This window comes from Lissotriton vulgaris, chromosome 10 (genome assembly GCF_964263255.1).
Source record: "Lissotriton vulgaris chromosome 10, aLisVul1.2, whole genome shotgun sequence".
Taxonomy (NCBI): Eukaryota; Metazoa; Chordata; class Amphibia; order Caudata; family Salamandridae; genus Lissotriton; species Lissotriton vulgaris.
The window spans coordinates 98643522-98667774 of NC_141698.1; the positions used below are offsets into that span (position 1 = coordinate 98643522).

The 24253-nt window shown below is 46.7% G+C and overlaps 1 protein-coding gene across 1 annotated transcript in view; it reads right to left on the reverse strand.

Moving 5' to 3' along the window:
* The window catches only part of LOC147684751 (lysosomal alpha-glucosidase-like), a 496980-nt gene that overhangs the window by 144397 nt on the left and 328330 nt on the right, over positions 1-24253 (reverse strand). Inside the window, exons 10-11 of the mRNA XM_086940598.1 lie at positions 11903-12016; positions 3072-3156 (exon numbers count right to left, since the gene is read on the reverse strand). Of these exons, the coding sequence (XP_086796724.1) occupies positions 3072-3156; positions 11903-12016 (199 nt within the window). The remainder of the gene's footprint in view (positions 1-3071; positions 3157-11902; positions 12017-24253) is intronic.

A 24253-nucleotide genomic window follows, 5' to 3' on the forward strand; every position in this document is an offset into this window, starting at 1 on the left:
TGTTACCCCAAAACCAGTCCCAGGATGCTGGTTTCCGGTCCTGGGAAGACCTGGCTTGGCAGTTTGGGCTGGACTGTTTCCATAAGGAACAGGGTCAAGACTGATTTGCATATGGCTAGGTCTGAACTGGGGTGGCTAAGGAAGCTCAAGAACGATGATGGATTCAACCCAGATCTGTGACTGGGGGTGAGTGTCTGAAAAGGTTTAGCGCTCCGTCCATCATCTCCTTGTGTTTGCTTTGATCCTGACACCAACTGGCCACCCATGATCTGGAAGAGCTGGACTAGGAAGGTTTGGAGGCTGAGGCTGTGGGAGGTTGGCGGTCTGACCAGACCTCTGGTCTCTCGACCCATGGGTTCATAACAAGCTGGGCCCATGGCGCACAGAGATTACTAAACTTCTGTGGTCTTGTGGCTGTGGTGTGGCTGAAAGTCCCTTCCATAGCCAAGAAAGGAACGGAAGGCAGACAGGGGACGTGCGGCCACAGAGGCCCAAGGACTTGGACGTAGTCCGCGAGTCCTTAAAGCGCTCCTGTGCCATATCTACCTTGTCTCTGAAGAGACAAGAGCATTTCCATGAAAGAAACATGGACATCCCCTGAAAAGCCAGAAGTTCTCAACCAGCCACCGTCGATGAAATCGCTCTGCCCAGCGAGTCGGTTGTATCAAGACCACAATGAATGGCAACCTTTGCTGCATGTCCCCTATCTGATACTGCTTGGGAGAGGATAGCCGGGCCTCCTCCAGGACCTGTGGCAGCACTTGCGTAACCGTTTCCCACAGGAAGTGGGTGTGACAGCCTAATAGACAAGTGGTGTTCACCAACCACAATGCAAGGCTGGTGGAAGAAAACAATTTCTTACATCAACTATACAGCCTCTTGGATTCCCCATCAGGGGGTGTGGATTGGAACATGCTGTGGGAGGTAGAGGCTTGGACCACCAAGCTCTCAGGGTAGGGTGGTTGGTGAGGAAATTTGGGTCACCCGGTGCAAGGCAATGGCGGCAGGTGATTGTCCTATTCATAGGAACCCCTGTGTTGGACTTAGACCAGGTTCCCAGTAGGATATCAGTTAAGGCCTCGTTGAAGGGCAGCAAGGGTTCCAAGAGGAGACACCTGGCTGCAGGACCTCTGTTAAGATAGTAGTCTTGACTGCCATGAAAAAGAGCTGAAACTCCAGGACCTCACCTGCCCTTTGCACCACCATAGCGTATGATGCTCCCTTCTCGGTAGGGGGAAAAAGCAGGCCAGAATCTGGAGAGGTACCCAGTCCACTAGCATCGTCCAATTCCTCATACTACAGTGGCGTAACACAGTCCCCCACAGCCGCCAAGCTGCAGGGCATGGACTGCTATGGGCTACCTTAGCACAGAACTCTAGCTCGAGAGCAAATGAATAAATCTGGAGCAGGGCCACTTCAATTACCATACAGGGGGGCCCCCTCAAGTTTCATTAAGCCACTGTTGTACCAGTCCATGTCTTGATAAGGTCAATCTTCCTCCATTCCTAGTCCTTCAGAACAAGGCTGAGGAAACAACTTGTGACCTGAGGGTTCTGTTGGCGTCAGGATCAGCGAAGATAGGCGCTAATCCGGCTCGTCAAGAATGCGAATGGAGCTTTCGCCACCATTGGCGTCAGGATCTCTGTGTCAGGGCCGGAGCAGGTCGCAATGGTATGACCCGGGTCGGTCTGGATCTACCGGTGAATCCACTGAAGCCACAGGCGCGGAACCCGATGGAGACCCCTCTCAGCCTTCGGCCCCATAGGGTCATGCCTCCCAAATATGAGGCACATGGTGTCCAAATTCTTGGAGCTGGGCGGCGGTCGCTCTGGCCCCCGAGAAGGCGGGAAAGCAAAGAGCCAACCCAGGCGCAGGCTCAGAGGAACAAGGCCTAGAAAGCAGAGACTTCTCCGTCACTTCGGCAGACAGATGGGGAGAAGTATGTTTTTTGTGATTCATACCTAACCAACTCGACGACTTCGAGTGGGAGGATGAAGATTTAGGACTCCTGGAGCGGTGCCTGGACTTTATTTTTGGCCGGGACCATGAACGAGACATCCGAGGAGAACAAAGTAGTGCCAAGCGCTGGGCCACAAGCAATTTAAAATACTGATCCCGAAGCAATGGCCCGCCAGTCTGAGCATGACTACGAGTCGTGGTCGCGCTCCAGGCACCAAAGACAAACCAGGTTTGGGTCCATCACCGACATGGTGCGGTGGCAGGTGCTGTATGGTTTGAACCCAGAAGTCTTCTTGGACATGAGGAAAAACCTACATACCAAAAAAGGGGTCAACAAAACACCAAAAAAAGGCAATCAAAAAGTAATACTGGAAGTTCTTTTCACAAAGTTGCGATGGCTTGCACAAAAAGAAAGGACACCAGCGCGCCGAGGGGGTGCCTATATAGTTGATGCAGACGTAACAACTGCACCGATGCAGTCACGCAAAGCCCACCGATGCCACCTACCGGCGCGCAGGGGTATTGCTCGCAGGGGTATTGCTCGAATAACAATCATACGAATCCAGTCTGACGCCTAGGAAATGCAAAGGTAAGGAATCGGCAGCTAGAGGTCTCTATCTAATCATTAAATTTAGAACTTGCAGCTGAGAAAATACAAAATGTACAATCTATTTGTAAGAACATTTAAAGGGGAAATTTTAATGGTTGGTTGTGCAGCTATTCTCGATTTAGGTTTTAGATTTTTGGCTAACATTGGGAAAATGACAGTAAAAGCAGCAGTAACAGAATTGGAGGGTTTTAGCATTACTGCCAGCCTTTAAAACCATATTCAGAAGTTACACCTGAAAATTCAGGAACTGTGATGACATTAATAATGATGGTCATTTCCCAAATGAACTCAGGCAAAAGAAATTCTGGTAATACCAGGAGGTGTGATACCCTCATTCCTCCTATGAACTGCTGCAAAAGTGAAAACGAGGATATGCAAAAGTATGGTTCTGGATATTTTTTTTCCCCATTGCAATCCCAACCACCTTTCAAAGGGAGCCTATGAAGCTGATCAGTAGCAATGGTTTTGGATTGCATGCTATATATATATTTAAATGTTTTACCTGGCGTGTATGGAGGGTTATCAAATTCTCCAGCAGGGCAGCCATCTGTTGATCCATCAACAAAGTTAGATGGTTCGTTCATGTCCTATTGAAAACATTTAATATTTTAGCTCATAACTTATAATAGTTCAGTAGTGTATGCAAAGTAAATGCAGCAATCAATTTTAAGTTCTAAATAATAACACTTCTAGTGGTTACCACTCAAATCAAATCAAAATAAGCTTTATCTGATTTTAGTCATAGAAAATCATAAAAGCATATATAACAGTTAAAACATATTAAACACTCTTAAAATACATACAATTATTCTGTTTTTCCAAGAATTCATTTGCCATGAAAAGGGGCCAGGAAGTAGGTTTAACTTTGATGTTTAGAGGTGGGGTGGAAATATTATGCATTACACGAAGCTTGCGATACCATCGCTCACAGTTTACTCATTTTGGGTTAATTGTAATAGTTAGCCCTCAACGCTCTTCCTGACTCAGAGTACACTTTTTAAAAATCTAGCAATTGCACTGACACTGTAAAAGCTATAACTGCAAGAATAGGAAGGCTGGTCAGCATTGCCTCCAACCTCCTGCCTTCAGGAGGGGCAAAATCCATCTCACTCTTTCTTTTGTATATAATATACAAAAAAGAACCACATTAATTGTAGATTGTGGGGATAGATCATCATAGGGGCAGCGACATAGCTCTCTTGACCAGTCGTTTCTATTAGGGTAGCTGATCAATCGTTGGAAAGTCCCAAATCTGAAACTCGTTAGCACAATCGGTCATGACCATTTAGACAGCATAGTAAATAAGGCTGTAATTGATATGTGATTAAAATCAATGCAAAATGTCCTAGTAACCATGACGGAAAGTTTCAATTCTATTAAGGACGAGGAGGCGAGGATTATGCTGTAACTTCCTTTAGTCCTACAGTCAGCAGTGTTCAACTCAAACAGATAACAAAAAACTAGCACTCCCAAGGTGCTCTGGGCAGTCCATAACGTCCACCAATCAGCATGCCCCGTCATCCCCGAAGGCGTGTGCTTCGTGGATCACCTCCTCTTTCGAGACTGCAGCCAGAACCAATTTCCAACTCGTCACTCGTTCTTGGTTCCATCAGATCCTGAGAGAAAGAACCAGAGGCCCATGACTCTGTTCTCCACCCCAAGAATAATCAATAAGCCAACAAAGAGCAGAAGCAGGATGACACAAGGCATGCATCTGCAATAGCCAATATAAGAGAATACTTATACCATGCGAGGCCTCGTTCACCCAAAAGAAAGGTAAAGCTATTAAAAACCCAAACCCGGGCGGGAACAGGAGTTCGCAAGAGCCCTGGGTGGGAATAATCCTCGCCTCCGCGTCCTTAAATGAATTGAAACTTTCCGTCATGGTTACTAGGAAATTTTTCAATCTATGTCAGGACCGGAGGCGAGGATTTTGCTTGTTCAAAGTTTATTCACAGCCAGCGAGGCCATATCCATGACTGGCTTAAAATAGAATCTCTTAAACATCAAGTCTGATGACCAGTCTGCCGCGTTCAGGATATCCTCCAACCTGGCACCCAGGAAGAAGGCCTTCGGGAACATGGCTCCTCGCACAGAATGGGCGCCAAACTGCGAGACATTTATGCCCGCCTCCTGCATCACCCATCTGCACCAACATGCTATCGTTGGTGATTAAACTGCCTGGAAGGGCTTACGCAGTGAGATCAGAAGTTGGCGCTCGCCTGGCGGGCGAGTCTCCTCATCATATTCTCATACTCCTTAAGACATCTGACCACATAGAGCTTAGGGGAATGATCGAAAGATGGATAAGAAATGATCCTAGAATCAGATTTCGTCCTCCTAACGATATAGAAGGTAACTCCATGAGGAGGATACACTGTACCTCAAATGTCTAGGGCTCTAACATCTGAGACCCTACGACATGAGACCAGGCATAAAAGCATTGCTAATTTTGCCAACAACTCTTTCCTGGACAGGTATCTATTGGCTTGCCAAGACTTGAACAGACGAAGGACCTTGTTAACGTCCCACAAAGAAGAATACCTGGGTTCTGGAGGGAGCGTCAAGCAAATGCCCCTCAATAACTTGCAAACCATTGGGTGCTTTTCCACGGGATGGCCCTGAACTGGCACATGACCCGCAGAAATCGTTGATCGATAAGAGTTAATTGTTCTGTAGGCAAGGCCTTGAGACGCCAAGAAATTGAGGATGGCTACCGCATCGCACCCCATGGGATCTTGGTTTTTATGAACACACCAACTGACCCATTGAGCCCAGGCCGATTTATATCGCTTGTTGGTGCTGTCCGCCCATGACGCCCCTTCTGAGCATCTTGCGATAATCCGCCGACTCTCCAGCGATGCCTGAAATCCTCCATGCCACGAGGGGCACCTTGGGGATCCCTCAGAAGAAAAGGATCTTGAGGTAGTAGGATTGGAGAATCCCAAGAAAGTTCCAGAAGAACTGGAAACAACACTTGAGACTTCCAATACGGGGTAATCAACACCACTCTCGTTCGCTGTGTTAGGAAGCGGAGACTTGGGCTGACTCGAAGACCTTGACATGCGTGTTTGTCCTGGAATCCCCTTCCCATTTTTTCACCTGATCCCTACCCACTTTGGCTTACAGAAGAGGGAAATTACAGACCCTCCCTGGCGCACGTAAAGAGGCGCGTCGGAACGTAGCCGTTGCTTGGCTTACTGTCCCGGTACCACGCCCCCTTCCTATTTCCTGATTCTGAGAAGCGCGTTGCCACAGCGTTCGCTGCTCCTTTTTGGCGTTACTTGGCATTCTCTCCTGATTCCTGCTTGCGGAACCCTCCTCTTGGCCCTGACTTCACCTTGCCCTTCTGGAGTCATGACCTGCTTTTGCCGGCGATTCCTTCGCTGTTCCCGGTCGGGCGCTGGCGTTTCACCCTACCTTTCCCCACGCATTTAGCAGACTTTCTGCTCCGCCCGGGTTTTGGTTCCTAAACCCCATTACTGGCGAACGGAATTGCCTCTTTTTAAACCTTTGACCTCGTTCCTATTGAGAGAGAGCGCTCCGCCCGGATTCTCCCTCTGGGCCGGGTGTCTCTCCTCCTGGGTGTGTCACTGCTCCGCTATCCTTGCCCCTGGACAGCCGGTCGGTGTACCTCATTCCTTCCCCTTTTTCTTTACCTTCGTGTACGTATGAAGTGTGCGAGTTCTTCTTGAGTTCTGCCCTTCCTGGCCTGGTATCCTGGTCTACAGGTCGTTTCCTATGTACTAAGAACTCAACTGTAAAGCGATCACGAACTTCATTGGGGTAAGAATTTCCTTGCAACACAACAACTCATGTCAATGTTTTGAGTGCTTACATGTATGTCTAGAGTGTATTGTATAGTACCTCCTGTTCTTTTTCCTAGCCTGGACCACCACCTGAAGTACTCCTTCCTGTATGCTGACCCCACGTATGAGGAGAGTGGTGGACACTCCTTGGGTTTTTCCCTCATACTTTTAGGGGACAGTTGACAGGAGTGTGTTCCCTATCACATTCTTGTTTCTGTGTCCTGGAGGTAGGGGGATTCTTCTTCGTTCCCGTGGAAACGGGCGAATCTGCTAACACGCTGCCTGCGAACCGGAGTCGTGAGTTGCATGATTATTGCAAATGGGGGAAAGCGTAGCCCGCTTCCGCGGACCAATCCTGTAGGAAAGCATCCGTGGCCACTACTAGATGGTCCAGCTTCCAACTGTAAAACTTTGGTATTTGCTGGTCCAACCTGGAGGCAAACAGATCAAATGAAAACAGACCCCACGTGTCGTAGAGGCATTGAAAGACCTCTAGACGAAGCTGCCACAGGCTCATATCCGTCCAATTCCTGGAGCACCGGTCCGCAACTACATTGGCAACTCTCGGAAGATACTCCGCTGATACAGAGATATTGTGGGACAGGCAAAACGTCCACAGATCTGCTAATGCCTTGGACCTCGTCCCCTCCAGGTGGTTGATGTAACGCACCGCCGAGACATTGTCTATTTTCAACAGGACGTTTCACGAGACCTTGTCTTTGGTACAACAGCGAATGGCAAAAGATCCGGCCATCAATTCCAGGCAATTGATGTGTAACTGGCCTTATACGGCGGACCACTTTTCTCCTGTAGAGGAGACCCCGCAGCGAGCCCCCAAACCCAGCTTGCTGGCGTCTGACTCTATGACCAAATCTGGATCGCAACCAAAGATGGCCCTGCCATTCCAGGCTCCCATATGGTCGAGCCACCACCTCATTTCCCTGCGCACCTCCTCTGTGAGCGGGACTTGGTTCGAGTACTGGAGCCCTCTGCGGAGGTGCGATGCCTTGAGGCCCTGAAGAGCTCTGTAATGGAGCGGACCGGGAAAAATCACCTGAATGGACAAGGACAAGAGGCCCACCACTCTCGCCATCTGCCGAAGCGAAGTGGAGGGGCGGGCCAGAGTCCGCCGGAGCTCCCTGCGGATCTTGACGATCTTCCTGGGAGGAAGGCTTAGGGTCCAAGCCACCGAATCGATGGTAAACCCTAGGAAGGCCACGTGCCTTGAAGGAACCAGAAGGAATTTTTTGACGTTGATGACAAATCCCAGATGCTGCAACAACTCTGTAGTCTCTATGAGACAATCGGCCAACAGCTCTGGGCACTGTTCCAACAGCAGAATATCGTCCAAGTAGACGATGAGACGCAGACCTCTCCCCGTAGCGTTTCCACTACTGGCTTGAGAACCTTCTTGAAGCACCACGGTGCTGACAAAAGGCCGAAGGGAAGGGTCGCAAACTTGTAGACCTGATCTCTCCACATAAACTGAAGAAATCGCTGGTGGGGGGAAAACACAGTCACCGTTAGATATGCGTTCTTCAGGTCCAAGTGGACCATCCACTCTCCAGGTTGCAACAGGTCGCGCAGCAGATGGATCCCCTTCATCTTGAAGTGGCTGTAAACCAACCACTGTTTGAATTCCTTGAGGTTTATGGCGGGGCGTTGACCCCCATCCTTCTTGTCCACCACAAAGATAATGCTGAGAAAACCCAGCAGATGCAAGGGAGCAGGGACCATCACTCCTTTCCACAAGAGCTCTGCCACCTCCTTGTCTACGAGAGCGGCCTTGCCTCATGCGACAAACAGCGGTCGGGGTCGAACGTCCTGCACAGGAGTGCCGTAAAACTCTACCTGAAAGCCCTTTACGGTCTGCAACACCCAGGCATCCGAGGTAATGGTTTTCCAGTAGCTCTCGAAAAGAGTCAACCTGCCCCCCACCCCGAAGTGTGACAGAGGAAAGGCACTCACCTGAACCGGCCATTTGTTGGCCTCGACCTCTGCCACCTCAGCATCTGGAGCCAGGACAGGACTGGAAGAACTCTTGCAGTCCGGGATCTGCGGATTTCTTTCCGCCCCTCTGCGGGCTTTGCGTGTAAAACTTGCCGGCCGAGCTGCCCCTGGACGACCGGCACTTGACAAAAACACGCTGGCCTAACACCTTCTTTATTGAAGTCTGCGCCTTGTCCAGAGATGTAAATGTAGAGACGGATTTCAGCAATTCCTTTATGAAAGGGTCCCCGAACAAGCTGCCATCTGCAACCGTGCCCGCCTCCGAAGAGGCCAGGTCTCCTAGATTGGGATCCACTTTTAGCAAGTAGGAACGTGCCTCTCAGTAGAGAGGGCGCAGTTGACGTTTCCTAAGAAAACTATTGCCCTTTGAGCCCAATTAGATATGCGTTCAGGAGACAAGGCAGACCCCAAAGCCTTGGCTTCCTCAGCTAATTCCAGAATCTTCGTAAGGGGGCCAGTCAAGTCCAGGAGCTTGTCCTGGCAGTTTTTCCAGGTACTGTTTATACCCTTTTTGGGGTCCCTAATGTGGTTCTGAAGAAAAGTCGCCATCTTCTGGTCGACCTCTGGTGTAATGGCCACCTTGCACGGACAAGGATGGTCGGGGCACTCAGCCCTAAGGCAGGCCCTAACCTCCTTCTCAAGAGGTTTGCAAAGCCGACTCGCCACAAACGCCGTCACCCTAGGAGAGGGAAGCTATGCAGAAGAAAGGGGGTGCACCAGATCCTCAGGGACCACCATGTCCGCGGGTCCTTCGGGTTGAGCAGAAGGCTCTGATGTTGGAACGCTGGGATACCATGAGGTAGACGGGCCTGTTTCGTCCAGGGAGTCCCCTTCCGAATCTTCATCACTGTCACCAGCTAGTTGCGGCTCCTCTGGGATTTCTGGGGTTTAATCCTGCTCCGAACGCAGAGTTTTTGCCAGAAACGCCGTCTTCAAACGCCCCTTGTTTGGACTCCTTGGCAAGCTTCCGCTTCTCAGCGCGCTGGGGCTGCTCGGCTTGGATAGCATAAACATATTTCATGATGCAGCGCTCAAAGGGCCCCATTGCCGCCTCTACAGCCCTATGAATAGACGTGACAACCGCATCACAAAGATCGTCATCCAAAGGAATTACTTGGAGGGTCTCTTCTTCGGAGTACTCAGCATCCATTGCTTGGTTCTTGCTCAAAGAAATAGCACAATTCCCTTACACAGGCCAGAAAGGCAGGTTTTAAAGGCGCGAATCGCTACATTTTGTGCCACCCGAAGGCTGGTCAGAACAAGGTGCGACTCACCCTGCCTTCACCAGGTGTCCCAAGTCTGGGCCTGCCCCAATCCACAGCAAGCGAGTATCAGGAATATAATCAGCTCGCAAAATTGCCTCACGACAAAGGTCTGACCCCAAGGGGTGTCCTGCTGTGGATTTACTGCCAAAATAATCAACCTGAACACAGGTGTCAAGGTCCCAAACTCTACGCTATATGTATGCACTGTGTCTTCTCTGAATCGCGGGCACGCTCGAACTCGCTGGTCCCCGCCACAGGGAGCGACACGGACCAGCGAGACGACACACGCGCCCCCCAACGATGAGACGCTCACTATGCGGCGGAGAAAGGGGCCATGAGCGGAGCTTACAGCGAGCGCTCCTGCGGCCCCTCAAAGCCTATGAAGCAAATGAAATGGCGCCGCAGCGCTGCCTAACAGAAACGCTCTCACCGGCGTAAGAGGGAAGCTGCCGCGGGCCGGCAGACGGTACCACGGCGGGATTTCCCCCCCTACCGCATCCGCCGAATAGACTAGGTGACGCGAGTAGACAAACACACACCTGTGTGAGAACCTGAAACAGCCTGACAAACAGCCAGCAAACGGCAGCACTGGTGCAAAAATAAGCAAATGCCAACAATATCCAACAACACAATTATAAATTGAGCATTAAAAAACACATATCAAAGCTCTAACACAAGGTATGAGGGAGAAACAAGAAAACAAAAGTAACTGTGGCAGCAGGAAAGAAAGAGGAGGTGATCCAGGAAGCACACACATTCGGGGATGACGGGACATGCTCATTAGGGGACATTATGGACTGCCCAGAGCACCTTGGGACTGCTAGTTATTTGTTATCTGTTAAGGAAGTTACAGCATAATCCTCGCCTCCGGTCCTGACATAGAATTGATGCTGTACAACTGTTTGCTTGTTAATTTCCAGCGCATGTCAATTTTCTTCCAGATGGCTCATACTATTTTTTTTCAACTCTTTCCTGGATATACAATTAATTGACTCTGGATGCCCAAGATCACACACATGTTTTATATATTTCAAACAAAGGATCTTGGTCGCATGATCCAGCTTCATACTTCATCTTTCGCTTTGATTTGATTGTCGTTTCTGGTTATGTTTATTCATTATAGAAATGTTAATCACTCATATCTTTTATTTATAGGACATTCCTCCTCTATTTTGCACCTTTTCTGTACTCTTTGACCTCGCTTCCAAATTTTGCCCATAGGCTTGTGTTTAATGCAAAGACAAATTATTGACTGTTGCATAACCATGATTATATTTCTGTTTGTTTACTTTATAAAGTGTGTTATTGTTCGCAAATATTTTCAAGTTGTAGAATTTCTTACACTAACTTAAACCTTCACTTCAATGAATGTTGACTAATCAAATGCCCTTTATTAGAGTATTTTGCTGCAAAGAAAATCCTTAAAAAGACAAAACAAAATATATGATAGACAAAAGCAGAAATATTACTAATGAGCCAGTAGGTCTGTGAGCCTCAACAGTCAGATATGTCAAGGGACAAGAATTTGGAAAGTTTGAGTCAATTAAGAGAGGAGTGGTCTAGAGAAGTTGTGAGTAGAAGCAGAGTGGATAGGGTGATCATCTCCGATTAGGTTCAGAATTTTTAAAATCCATGTTTGTGCAAAAAAAATGTTCTTTATCTTCAAGGCGAATTGTAAGCAATGTTTCATACTGGGGTCCTCCAGGAATAGAAAAGTTAAGCTTTTTTCATTTAGGATCTCTCAACTGGAACTTCAAGTAAACTTTACAGGTCACAACAATACTTTGCAATAGTCAATCATTAAATAGAGACTATATAGACTCTGTATGCCCTATCCATAATGTAATCACTTTGTGTTCACATTCTCCCTCTTAATGGGATGAAATGACCTTTTTAACAATACCCAATATGTGGTCTTGAAATTTACAACAGCCCAGGCTAGGAGTACAACTAGAATAAAGAATGAGCGCAGAAGATAACCGAATGAAACTAATGTGTGGAAGATCTATGTAACTATGGTTGGAAAGTAGTGCAGATGCTTATCTAAACTCCAAAGATTAGATGGCAGCTGCTCCAACTGGAAACTTCTTCTGTGAGGAGTGGAATGAGGGCCATACTTTCTATTTGTCAGGAGAATTAAGGTCATACTTAAGAGCAGAATGTTCTGAATGAGCACTTTCAAATGTCATTTATCTTTTTACTAACTTTGTAAATATGAATAAGAGGAGATGTTTTTGTCAAATACTTACAATCCAAAGTCCATCAAAGGGCACCTTACTGTACAGTTGTTGTAAATTCTCTAGCCACCACTGATGTGTCTCTGGGTTTGTGAAGTCAGGAAAAGCAGTTAGACCAGGCCACACCTGGAAAGGAAATGAGGATAGGTTTACACACATTCCCTATTCTAATCTCTAGACACAGATAGGCACAAGAACAATTGTTACTTACCTGTAAACAGGTGGTTCTCCAGTATTGGTGTCTTTCATAGATTCACATGCTTGAATATTCCCCGTCGTCGAAGTGGGAGTCCCACGGTAAATAAAATAGCAATAATGCTAATAAATATATATATATATAAATATATAAAGTATCATATAAGTAGTAAAACTGATAAAATATGTACTGAAAAACCTTTACAAAGGTTACTACATAGGAATGCATTAGAGAGAAAAAACTCATTTGCAACATATCAATGTCCTTATGTTAGTCCAAACTGCAGCCAATCAGGCTCAAGCACCCTCTAGAACCTTCTCCTCAGAAGCTCAAGCCCTCAGATTTTCGTAGCACTAGTAATAATAGCGCATGAGGAGAAAAGAGCCTCTGAGGGGAGGATGGGTGGGTCGCATGTGAATCTATGAAAGACACCAATACTGGAGAACCACCTGTTTACAGGTAAGTAACAATTGTTCTTCTCCAGTATTAGGGGTGTCTTTCATAGATTCACATGCTTGAATAGAATAGATAGCAGTAACCTCCTGGAGATGAGATTGCAATATTTCCAAACATTAGAAGAACTATATATATATAGCATAAAAGCAAGGCAATCTCAAGAATGGAGGAGGGAAAGAGGCTCACCTTATTTGAAAAGATGAAGAAGCACTGCTTGCCCCACTGCGGTGTCCGCCTCGTTGACAGCATCCAAACAATAATGTCTGGTAAAGGTGTGCCTGCTGGACCATGTCGCTGCACGACAAATCTGGTGTAGAGGCACTCCGGCAAACAATGCGATGGACGACGCCATCGCTCTCGTAGAATGTGCTCTCACTGGAGTAGGTAAAGGTCTGCCAGCCTGCTGATGGCAAAACGATATGGCTGAAGAGAGCCATCGTGTTATAGTCTGTTTAGTCACTGAGTGTCCTTTGCGCAGTAGTCCATATGCTAAGAATAGCTGATTGGATTTACGAAAAGGGGCTGTCCTAGAAATGTAGAATTTCAGACACCGTTTGATGTCTAAGGAATGTAGTCGCTGTTCCGCAGGGGATTTAGGATCCGGGAAAAAAGTCTTTAAGAAAACTGGCTCGTTCAAATGGAAGTCAGAAGGCACCTTTGGAAGAAACGAAGGATTGGTACGAAGTGACACTCCATCAGGTTTGAACTGCAAATATGGAGGTTTGATGGTGAAAGCGTGTAAGTCACTTACACGACGAGACGAAGTTAAAGCTAAAAGCAAAGCCACTTTCCAGGTCAGAAACTTGAGGTTTGAACGATGAATTGGCTCAAATGGAGGTTTCATAAGTTGTGATAACACCACGTTGAGGTGCCAAGCTGGAGGAGGGCGCCTTACCGGAGGGAACTTCCTGAAAAGTCCTTTAAAGAACTGTCTGATGATTCTGGATGAACAGAGAGACGTAGAGCCGTCATGACGGTAGCGTGAGATGGCCGCCAAAAAGACTCTCAATGTGGCATGTGAAAGACCAGACTGAGCAAGGCTTAAGAAGAACGGTAACAGTTGTTCTGGAGTGGAACTGATAGGATGTACGTTGGATGCTGCGCACCAATGACAGAAGCGCTTCCACTTTAGCCTATATGTCTTGATTGTTGATGGAGCTCTAGCTGACGCTAGAATGTCTCTACAGTCTTGAGGTATACTTAAAGAGGCAAACTCCATGAATTCAGGTTCCAAGCCCATAATTGAAGCGTTGACGGATCTGGGTGACACACTTGTCCGCCGTCCATAGTCAGAAGATCCGGACGTGGATGGAGGCGAATTGGTTTGCATTGGGACATCAGAAGGAGTTCTGAAAACCACGCCTGTCTGGGCCAACGTGGGGCGATTAAGATCAAGCGGCAGGGTTGCCTGCGCATCTTCCATAACGTCCTTGGTACCAATGGGAGTGGTGGAAACGCATATGCAAATAGGCCGGTCCAATCCATGAGTAGGGCATTGCCGCTGGATTCCGGATGTGGATGCCAACTGGCAAAAGCCTGGCATTTTCGATTCACTGGCGTTGCAAATAGGTCGATCTTGGGATGACCCCATTGGTGGAACACGAGGTCCAGAGTCGACTGGTGTAACTCCCATTCGTGAGTGGATGACGCAGACCTGCTTAGGGAATCTGCTAGTATGTTTGACGCTCCCGGCAAATGGACTGCTGTCAAAGAAATGTGGTGACGAAGTGCCCATTCCCAAATCCGCCGGGCAAGACAAGACAGGGGCTGAGATTTCGTGCCTCCCTGCTTGTTCATGTAGTGCATGCTGGTGGTGTTGTCCGTTTGAACCAGCACCGATTCTCCGTGCACCACCGGTAAGAAGGCCTTCAGCGCTAGGAAGATCGCCAGCAATTCCAGCCTGTTGATATGCCAGGTTTTCTGAGTCGCTGTCCACTTTCCTTTGATGGAAAGATCCAGGATATGGGCTCCCCATCCGTCCATGGACGCATCCGTGGTCAATGTCAGATCTGGAGTCTGGATAAGGAAAGAGACCCCTTGGTTCAGATTGTTCCGTCGCTCCCACCAGAGTAGACTGTTCTTCATGCCAGCTGTGACTGTCACCTGGTCGTTGAACGACCCCGACACCTGTCGCCATTGTAGGTCCAATTCCTCCTGAATAGGACGGGTACGTAACCTGCAATTCGAGATCAGTGCGATACAAGATGATGCCATCCCCAGAAATGACTTTAACATTCGCACTGAAACTGACTTTCTTGATCTGATGGTGGAGACCAGATGAACTATCTTCAGTCTCCGCTCGGGGGAGATGAACGCTTTTGACACGTCCGTGTCTATAACAGCTCCGAGGAATGTCCTGCTTCGTAGAGGAGTGAAATGTGACTTCTTTACATTGATGGTCAACCCTAGGGAATTGAAGAGGGTGAGACACAAGCGTGTGTCGTGATGTAGCTGACTTGCGGATTGGGATTTCAACAGACAATCGTCCAAGTAAGGAAATATCTGGACCCCTTGAAGACGCAGGTAAGCCATGACCGGAGCCAGAACCTTCGTGAACACACGGGGAGCTGATCTGAGGCCAAACGGTAGGACCTTGAATTGATAGTAGTTGCGTCCCACTTTGAATCTCAAGTACTTTCGATGTTGAGGAATGATTGGTACGTGAAAATAGGCGTCTTGCAGGTCTATTGTAGTCAAAAAATCGCCGCTGCAGAGAAACCGCAAGACTTCTGACAATGTTAGCATGCGGAAGGACTGTTGTTTCAGGAAGAGGTTAAGATACCTCAAATCCATAATGGGACGCCACTCCCCCGTCTTCTTTAGGATGAGGAAGAACCTCGAATAGAAGCCTTTCTCCCGCTGTGATAGCGGAACCACTTCGACTGCACCCTTTGTTAGTAATAGTTGAACTTGATGTTGTAGTTCTTCGAGATGGGGAGGTGGCGGACCCGAAGGCGGAGATGGAGGAGGAAACTCTGTGAATTCCAAGGCGTGACCCTTGCGCACAATGTCCAACACCCATTGGTCCGATGTTATTTGAGACCACTGGGAGTAGAACTGCGAGATTCGACCTCCAACATCCTGCTGAACTGGCAAGTCATTGTCGTTTGTTGGTGTTGTTGGCACCTCTATAATTGGACTTCCCTCTATAGGGTCTGGATTGTTGTTGGCGAGCAGATTGAGGATTCGAGTACCGTTGGCTTCCTTGGTTGTACTGGCGGTACTGAGACTGTCCTCCTCTGTTAAAATTGGACGAGGTGCCCCGCCCTCGTGCAGCACGAAAGGGCTGTTTCTTAAATTGTAATGACCCAAGCGACTTTGCTGTGTCGGTATCCTTCTTTATGGTTTCCAAAGAAGCATCGATTTGGGAACCGAACAAAGATTCGCCATCATACGGCATGTCAATTATCATTGACTGGACCTCTTGCCTGAAAGAAGTAGACTTTAACCATCCCTGGCGTCGGAGCGCCGCCGCACTGGCAAGGATACGGAATGCAGTATTCGCCACATCTACAGCACAGTCTATAATCTCCTCCGAAGCCCTTTGACCATCTTGAAGGACCTGGAGCGCTTCCACTTTCGATGACTCAGGAAGTTGCGCAAGAAAGATGGACATGTCTGACCACATTTGTCGGTCGAAACGACCCAAAATTGCAAGAGCATTCGCAGCACGGGCTGAAGTTGAAGCCATGGATGAAAATTTCTTTCCGATTGCATCCAATCGGCGTCCCTCTCTATCGGGAGGGGAAGTGACAGGCGCTGTAGGATTACGTGCACGACGTTGTGCTGCTTGAGTCACAACTGAATCTGGCTTTGGGTGAGAGAGCAGACAAGCAGGTGAGCCAGTTGGAGCCTTGTACTTCTTCTCCAATCTAGGTATCTGGGCCGGCAAGGAATTAGGAGCCTTCATAATCTTCTGCCCTTCCTTCCAAATAAATTCAATAATTGGAATTGTATGCACCTGTTTATACGGCTGATTCTTGAAATCATACAGAAAACAGTCTTCATCACGTTGGACCCTTGTCAACTTGAAGCGGTCCGCCGCCTTGTCCATAAGTTTATGAAAACTCGCAATGTCCACAGGAGGTGAATCACTTGAAGGGCCCTGTTGCGGCGAAGGTGTTTGCACTCGATAATCATCAAACTCCGCCAAATAAGGATCCTGCTCACCCTCTGAGTCCTGACACACCTCACCTTCCTCTCTCTCTGGCTCTGAGTCAGTGTCAGTAAGTGGGTTAGTAGACAGGGGAGCACTCAAATGTACTGACGGAGCCGACTGTCTTGGAGGAGTATGTAGTGGTTGATGCGAAAGTGATACATCAGTAGACTCATGAACCGGAGTACCCTGAGGGGTAGGTGGAAAACGTCTGTTATAATCGTCCAACATATGTTGGAGGTTAGAGAAAAGTGTCATTGGAATAGACGTCATAGGGATTTGCACGCATTGGCCTTCGTGCTCATCTACCTGCTCAACTTCTTCTTCCTCTTCTTCTTCAGAAGAAGTGTCCTGGCATTTAATAATTAACTCTGATGGACTCCGTGCATCCCCATAAACAGTGTCATCTGGAACTGACTCAGTCTCATGGTCAGACACGAACAACTGAAGTGGTGGTTGTAGAGCAGGGGATTGAAGGTGGAATGCGGAATCTTCCTCTTTATTGAATGAGGACTGTACAGTAGAAACTGAAGTGTCCATGGCCACCAAAGGCATGTTGGCAAAGGAAGAAGAACTGGAAGTTGCTGTCGCCGTAGACGGTAAATCTCTAGGCGCCTCCGTGGACATAGAAGGCTTAGGCCCTACTGTCGCTGGTTTGCTCATCGACGAGCTCGTCGATGACGCTGTCGTCGACGATGCAGTAAACGTCGTCTGGGCCGTCGACGGTGACTGTATTGCAGGCGGCATCCTAGACATCGAAGGTGCCTTCGTCGACGGTGCCTTCGTCGACGGTGTCTTCGTCGACGGTACCTTCGTCGACGGTACCTTCGTCGACGGTACCTTCGTCGACGGTACCTTCGTCGACGGGAGCTTCGTCGTTGCCGTCGACGGGAGCCTCGTCGACGAGGCCTTCGTCGACGATGGGATTGACGACGATGGGTTCTTCATCGACGATGGCTTCTTCGTCGACGATATGATTGGGATCGTCGACGAGATTGAAGAAACAGAGGCTCTCGTCGACGAGAGAGCCGTCGTCGAGATTCTCGTCGACGATGACGACGCCGATGTCGTCGTGACTGTAGTCGTAGACGAGGCCACAGCAGCCAATCTCGTCGTCGGAGTGGTCGTCGACGGGCCCGTCGACGACCGCGCTGTGAGAAGCGTAACCACTTTAATAGAAGCTGGAAACGACGCCTGAGAGTCAGATCTCGTGGGCGTAGTTACAACAGGCACAGAAGCAGTAGGTGGAACTGTAGCCACAGTCAAAGCCAGCTTTCTTTTCTTCAGGAAAGGAGATGGCAACTCCTGAACACTGCCACGCTTAGAAGCCACAGAAGAAGGAGCTGACTGAAGGCTTTCTGCGTCAGAAACAACAGCGTCCTTATCTTGAAGGCGCTTAAGCCATAAAAGGAGGCGACCCTCCCTGTCCTTAAGGGTTTTAGGATTGAAAGTTCTACATAACCTACAATCAACCACTTTGTGATCAGGATACAAGCAATAAATGCACTTGTCATGAGGGTCTTTCTCAAATAAACGTAATTTCCCACAGGAGGAACAAGGTCTAAATAAAGACTTCTTACTTGACATCTTTGTGAAAAAACTGAGAAGAGTAGATAAGTTGAAAAGAACTGAGCAGAGCTCAGGGAGACTCCCTTCACACGACGTGCGGTAGAAAATCTGAGGGCTTGAGCTTCTGAGGAGAAGGTTCTAGAGGGTGCTTGAGCCTGATTGGCTGCAGTTTGGACTAACATAAGGACATTGATATGTTGCAAATGAGTTTTTTCTCTCTAATGCATTCCTATGTAGTAACCTTTGTAAAGGTTTTTCAGTACATATTTTATCAGTTTTACTACTTATATGATACTTTATATATTTATATATATATATATTTATTAGCATTATTGCTATTTTATTTACCGTGGGACTCCCACTTCGACGACGGGGAATATTCAAGCATGTGAATCTATGAAAGACACCCCTAATACTGGAGAACTTATGTTACCCACTAGGCATCAACATATAATGCTCACATGAGGACCAATGCTGAGCTGTCTTTATGCTTGTTTGTGATAACTGCTGTTACAGCTTTGAGGGAACATGCAGATGTTTTGAAGCAATGTAATCAGTGCTATCAGTTAATAAGCTCTTAAAAGCAAATGATGAGATCAAGGGAGGTGTGCATCTTTGAAGAAAACACATTAGACTCAAACTTCAAATTAATATTTTACAACAGAAAAATACTCAAGTCCACTTATCCAGAACAGGGTAACACTTTCTCTAAAATAACATCATAGGTACATCCCTTTAAAATGAAAAGGAAAACAATACACTTTGCACTAAGAAAAGCTTCTTTAGCTGAAGGTGTCAGAGATGGTGAGGAGTCATCTGGCTCTTGCTGCATGGTTTAAAGAGCACTCAAATTGCCACAGAGCCACAATTGTTTGCATAGCCAATGAAAAAGGAACAGCTCCTAAACCAGGGAGGGGGATGATTGAAGGGGGGCAAGTGAGAGGGATGTGTTAGAGTACTGCCACAGGTCAATCACACAGGGTAGGAATGAGATCATACTCTGCCACCAATTACACCACAACAGATTTAATGGATGCAGACGGGTTTGGTTGCACGTACCATTACAAACCACATCAAAATGTACAACTTATAAAGGGATATGAAATTCGCCAGGACTTGTAAGGGCACATTTTGGCATGGAAGTTAATGCCCACACCTTGATTCTGAGCTTTGCAAGTGAGCGATTAAAAAGGTAAGAAGAATGTGGCATTTGGACATTTGCCGTACACATAGCTGAAGCCTCTGTGTACCTTATTTCTCCCTTCTCCTTGTGCAGGGTTTGGTGCAGATTAGGGGAAGACAGGCTGCACCAAAAACCACACTTATTGCACCTCACCATAGGCCAATGATCTATTTTTCATATTTCTTTGTCAATGACGGAGTGAGTTGTCCACTAGTTAGACAAATTCAGTTCACTAAGTAAGTTAACTCAATACAATTAGGAGCTTATGGTTGCTTGGTTTAAGATCGATAAATTTCATAGTTGCTCAACTGGGACTGCAGATGATACATGGCTTAGCAAATCCTCACGGTGCTATCAAAGATCAAGCTCGACTCATCTGAAATGTTTTTGATGCTACAAATCAAGAAATCCTACTTTCTAAAGTTAAATAGCATTGACTATCTGCACTTTGTCAGGACTCGAAACTGAAGGTATTGCTTACCATTTGGAACTTGGCTAGTGTGGGGAGTGATACTTCAAACCATATTTTGCTGTTTCAGGGAAGCATAGGCTATCTGTCACTGAAGAGTGCCAGTACTGTCTGGACCGAAGATCACACGTGCGGAGAACGCACTATGCAGCAGCGTCCAATGAATTACAATAGTCAGAGGGCCACTTTCCTCTAGAATAGTCCATATGGTCTGTGACCATCTTGGTTATCTGGGTATACCTTACCATGTGGACCATGGTGTGTTTGCAAGGCAATCATGATAAAATGTTACTGCAGCCAGGGTCCTGCTATGCATATCTCAGTTTTCCCTGGCAAGAACTGCCTTCTTACCTACAAATTTGTAATGAAGGACACTAGAATTACACATAATTATTTCAGGGAGTCATGTTGTTGGTTTATACAAACTTTGAACTATTTCATTAACATTTTGATGAAATCTTTTAACACTAAGGGATGTTACATTTTATTGAGGGTTATCTTGTGTTGGAACAGGGAGGATTTTTAGCATGGACAATGTTGCTCATGCTATGTATGCATGTCAAAGTATAAAGTATTAGTATTCTAGTATGTTTACACAAATTATTAGGAATAGGAAACATCAGAATATTAACATTAATAAACATTTTGCAGAGCTCCCAGAGTGGAGTAGAAACTATAACTAGTCTTCCAGGGAGAGAACAAGTTGAAGACATTTGGGGTAGGTACTCAAGTCACAGGGAGAAGTGTTAGTGAACATATTTTTAAAGTATTCATTCTTCTTTGGATGTTTAGGAATTTTCAGTTTTAAATCAAAGCACAGATTTTGGTTACACAAAGATATTCCTAGGGTATATCCATTTACTGTTATAAGTAAGCAGAGACCCCCTAAATGGCAACCACTCTTTGCCTTAAAATATCCAGCACATTCTGCAGCACCCTGGAGCAGTCAGAGAGGTGAAGTCAAGTGTCTGTTTTATTTCTTATCCCCATTACTACAACTGCCTGTCATAATCCCTTGTACGTGAGCAATGGAAGAGGCATTGAGAGACGAATAGTAGGTCTCTCCAGAGCACAAAGTTATTGCATTTTGTGTACACAGTTAATTCATAATTGGCTTTTAAAGTAGTTTCAATTAGGCTACTTCAAACGTTTGCAGATTCTTAGTTTAAAAAATCTTAAGCTGAATTAAAACAGACAGACTTTGAAAGAAAAATAAATTGGACTGACCTGTTTAGGCAACTCAAGAGACACACAAGGCAGTACAATGTCACCTAGCACCTGTTAACTTTTTGGCTTACTAAGTGAAAGTACATGAATTGCTTCCTTCATAAGTATTCTCGCTCCTCTGGAGAGATGGTTACTGTTTTCATTCATTTAATCCAGATTTCCATAATGGAGAATGTTGCCATGGGTTCTTCACTAATGTTTGGTAATTTTCATAAACAGTAACTAGGAGAGCATGTTTAATGCTTATCTGGCCTATTGTTTTTTTCAACACTAGTTTATTTTGTTCACGCACAATTATTAAATCATACAATACAATGTACCTAATGTAAATATCTAAAACCATATTTCAATTCGAAACAAATAACCTGTGAGAAATGCCAATATCCCAACAGAACTCGTGCTTAAACAATCATTAATATCACTTTTGTTGAGCTAGCCCAAATTCTCTCTAAGCTTTAACAGCACTAAGGAGATTCGAGACCACAAAACGTTCTAGAGTCAAACATAATACAGCTTGTCTGGAGTTATTTACACACATCTTCGTCGTGACCTGGCACAAAAATGTCTTTCTAAGCTATGGATAAATTAGATAAAAAAATATATGAATAACGGTCTGCCAAGATTTTTCTACCACAAGGAAACAGGGATTGCCTTCTTTATGGGCCCTACACATAGGAAAATTAAACATTTCTGAGAGGCTCAACCTAGATTTAGTTGAAACGCTATACTCTTGATAGTGGGACACCCTTTTCAAGGCACTGCTCCATCATATTTTTAGTACTCAAGTAAATGGCATCCTAGTTGAAGGTTTCAGTAGCTCACAGGATGTTGTCTCCCTTCCTTCCTCAGTGGATGATAATGCTAACTATCTATTCATTTATTTAAATTGAGAAAGAGTGTGATCTTTTTGGTCAATATTTTAAACCATGAAGCAGGAGGAGTAAATTACTTTGTCCTTTACTTTGCCCTTTTGAGACTTGGATACTTTTCAATTGCATTTTTAGTCTGGGTGATAAGATGTTTAACGAAGCAATGTTGAATTTAGAGATTACCTATTCTTTACCCAATTGTTGATTATGCTATCCTGCAAGATTATGTGTTTCCTTCCCACCTCGGCTACTATGATTCGACTTAACTATGGCAGGGCGGTTAGCTCGCTGGAGTCCCAGATTGTGAGATGGCTACGTCTTCCGCTGTCTATGGCTGGGAGAGTTGCTATAATTAAAATGGTGCTCCTTCCCCGGTTCCTCTACCTTTTCACTAATTTCCCTATCCCACTGACGAAGACCTTTTTTTCGCAGCTGCGCACGTTACCGTTACGACTCGTGTGGGGAGACAAGACTCCTCACGTCTCCTGTCAGACCCTGACTCTACCGTACGACAGGGGGGGGGGGGTTGGGGGTCCCGGATTTTTATCTGTACTCGCCGGTTGCAATATGCTGCTACGCGCATGTGTGGTTCCATCCGGACGCACGTGTTCCATACCTGAAACCGGAGGCAGATCTGGTACTTCCGCGCCAGCTTCTGACTATCTTCCCTACTGGATTCCCCCGAGACCCGCAAGATGTGCAAACTGTCTCTACCACATGTTGGGCATGGAGCAGACTGCGTAGGTTGCTGGGATTGGATTTGTTGTACTCGCCGGAATTGCCTCTGCCTAACCCTTCTTTGCTCCCCATAACAGGGGAAGCCTTGGTCCAACGCACCCTGGAGAAATTTTACATTCGCACCCTCTGTGATTTATTCCCGGAGGGTCATCCCTTTTCGATATCGGAAGAGGCCAGATTCAGTGACCGCTCCTTACTTAGGGCCACTTTCCCTTCCTTCCCTTCCGCCCCTGAGCCGACCCCGCCACTGACATTGCTGGTACAGAGCCCTACTGGTGCACACTTGGTTTCAAAGCTATACAAACAGTGCTGTGCACTCCGGCTGGTGTCTGACGCTAGGGTACGGGCTGCGTGGGAGGGGGATCTGGGCAAACCCTTGGGAGCAGTGTTGTAGAGCCACCAAGGAGGTCACATTGAACAGCAGACACAAGCTACTTCACTTTAAGTTCCTTCGTAGTATGTACCACACTCCCGCTCGCTCCCATAAAATAGATCACACCAGGCCCCATCATTGCCAGAAATGCTTGGCTCCCTTTGCCGATTTTGCCCACCTCACATGGACATGTCCTAAAATACATCAGTACTGGACCCAGGTCCACTCTGCTCTGGGAAACATGCTTTCCATGCAGCTCTTACCCACTCCTGAGATTGCACTGTTGGGTTATGTGTCCAATTTCCCTTGTAAGGTCAGAAAGCTGGCCCCCTTGGGCTTCCTATTGGCCAAACGGAAATCGCGTTGTTGTGGGGTGGCAGAAGAGTTCCCACTCTGCAGGCATGGCTCAGGAGTCTGGCCTTTTGTAATGTAAACTGTGAAGAGTTTTCCACATTAATACCTAGCTCGTCCAGACCAGTGGACATATGGGATCCATACAGAGACTACATCGTCAGACGCAGGTCGGCACAGGGGTCTCAGGTAGCCAGCGGAATAGTCCCGGAGGGGGTGGGTTAGGTGTCCACTCTTGACTGCATATTGTGGGTAGTGTCTATTGTTGATTATGGTCATGGATCCTTCACGGCTGCCAGGTTGTTTTTAGGTGCTGTGTATGCTGTTGTCTCCTTCTGCCATGATTTGCAGGGTTGTTGGTAGCTTTGCGAGAAATGTTTGTCTCCAATGTATGACCATGGTTCGCCTCGCTTTTTCATCTCTGTAAGTGAATGTACCATGCTTGCTTTTTTACATTTAGATCTTGTTCATGTCAGTGCTATGATCTATATCGCGCCATCACCACAATGCCTGTATGATAAAACTGGAAAATAAAGTTTAAAAAAAAAATGTGTTTCCTTCCCACCTAGGCAACATGAAAATAGACTACAGGTGAGTGCAGGTCACTGCTTTCAAGTTGGTAGTGGTTTTCCAGCAACTATTGGTGTCTGTTTTTTCTTTCTTTGTAAGGTACCATTGCATGGGTTACATGTGTACTGAATGTTGTTGCTGCCAATACAGGAGTGTGCCATTGGGAAAACTGAAGAATAATTAGAAGTCCGAAATGTAGGTGAAGA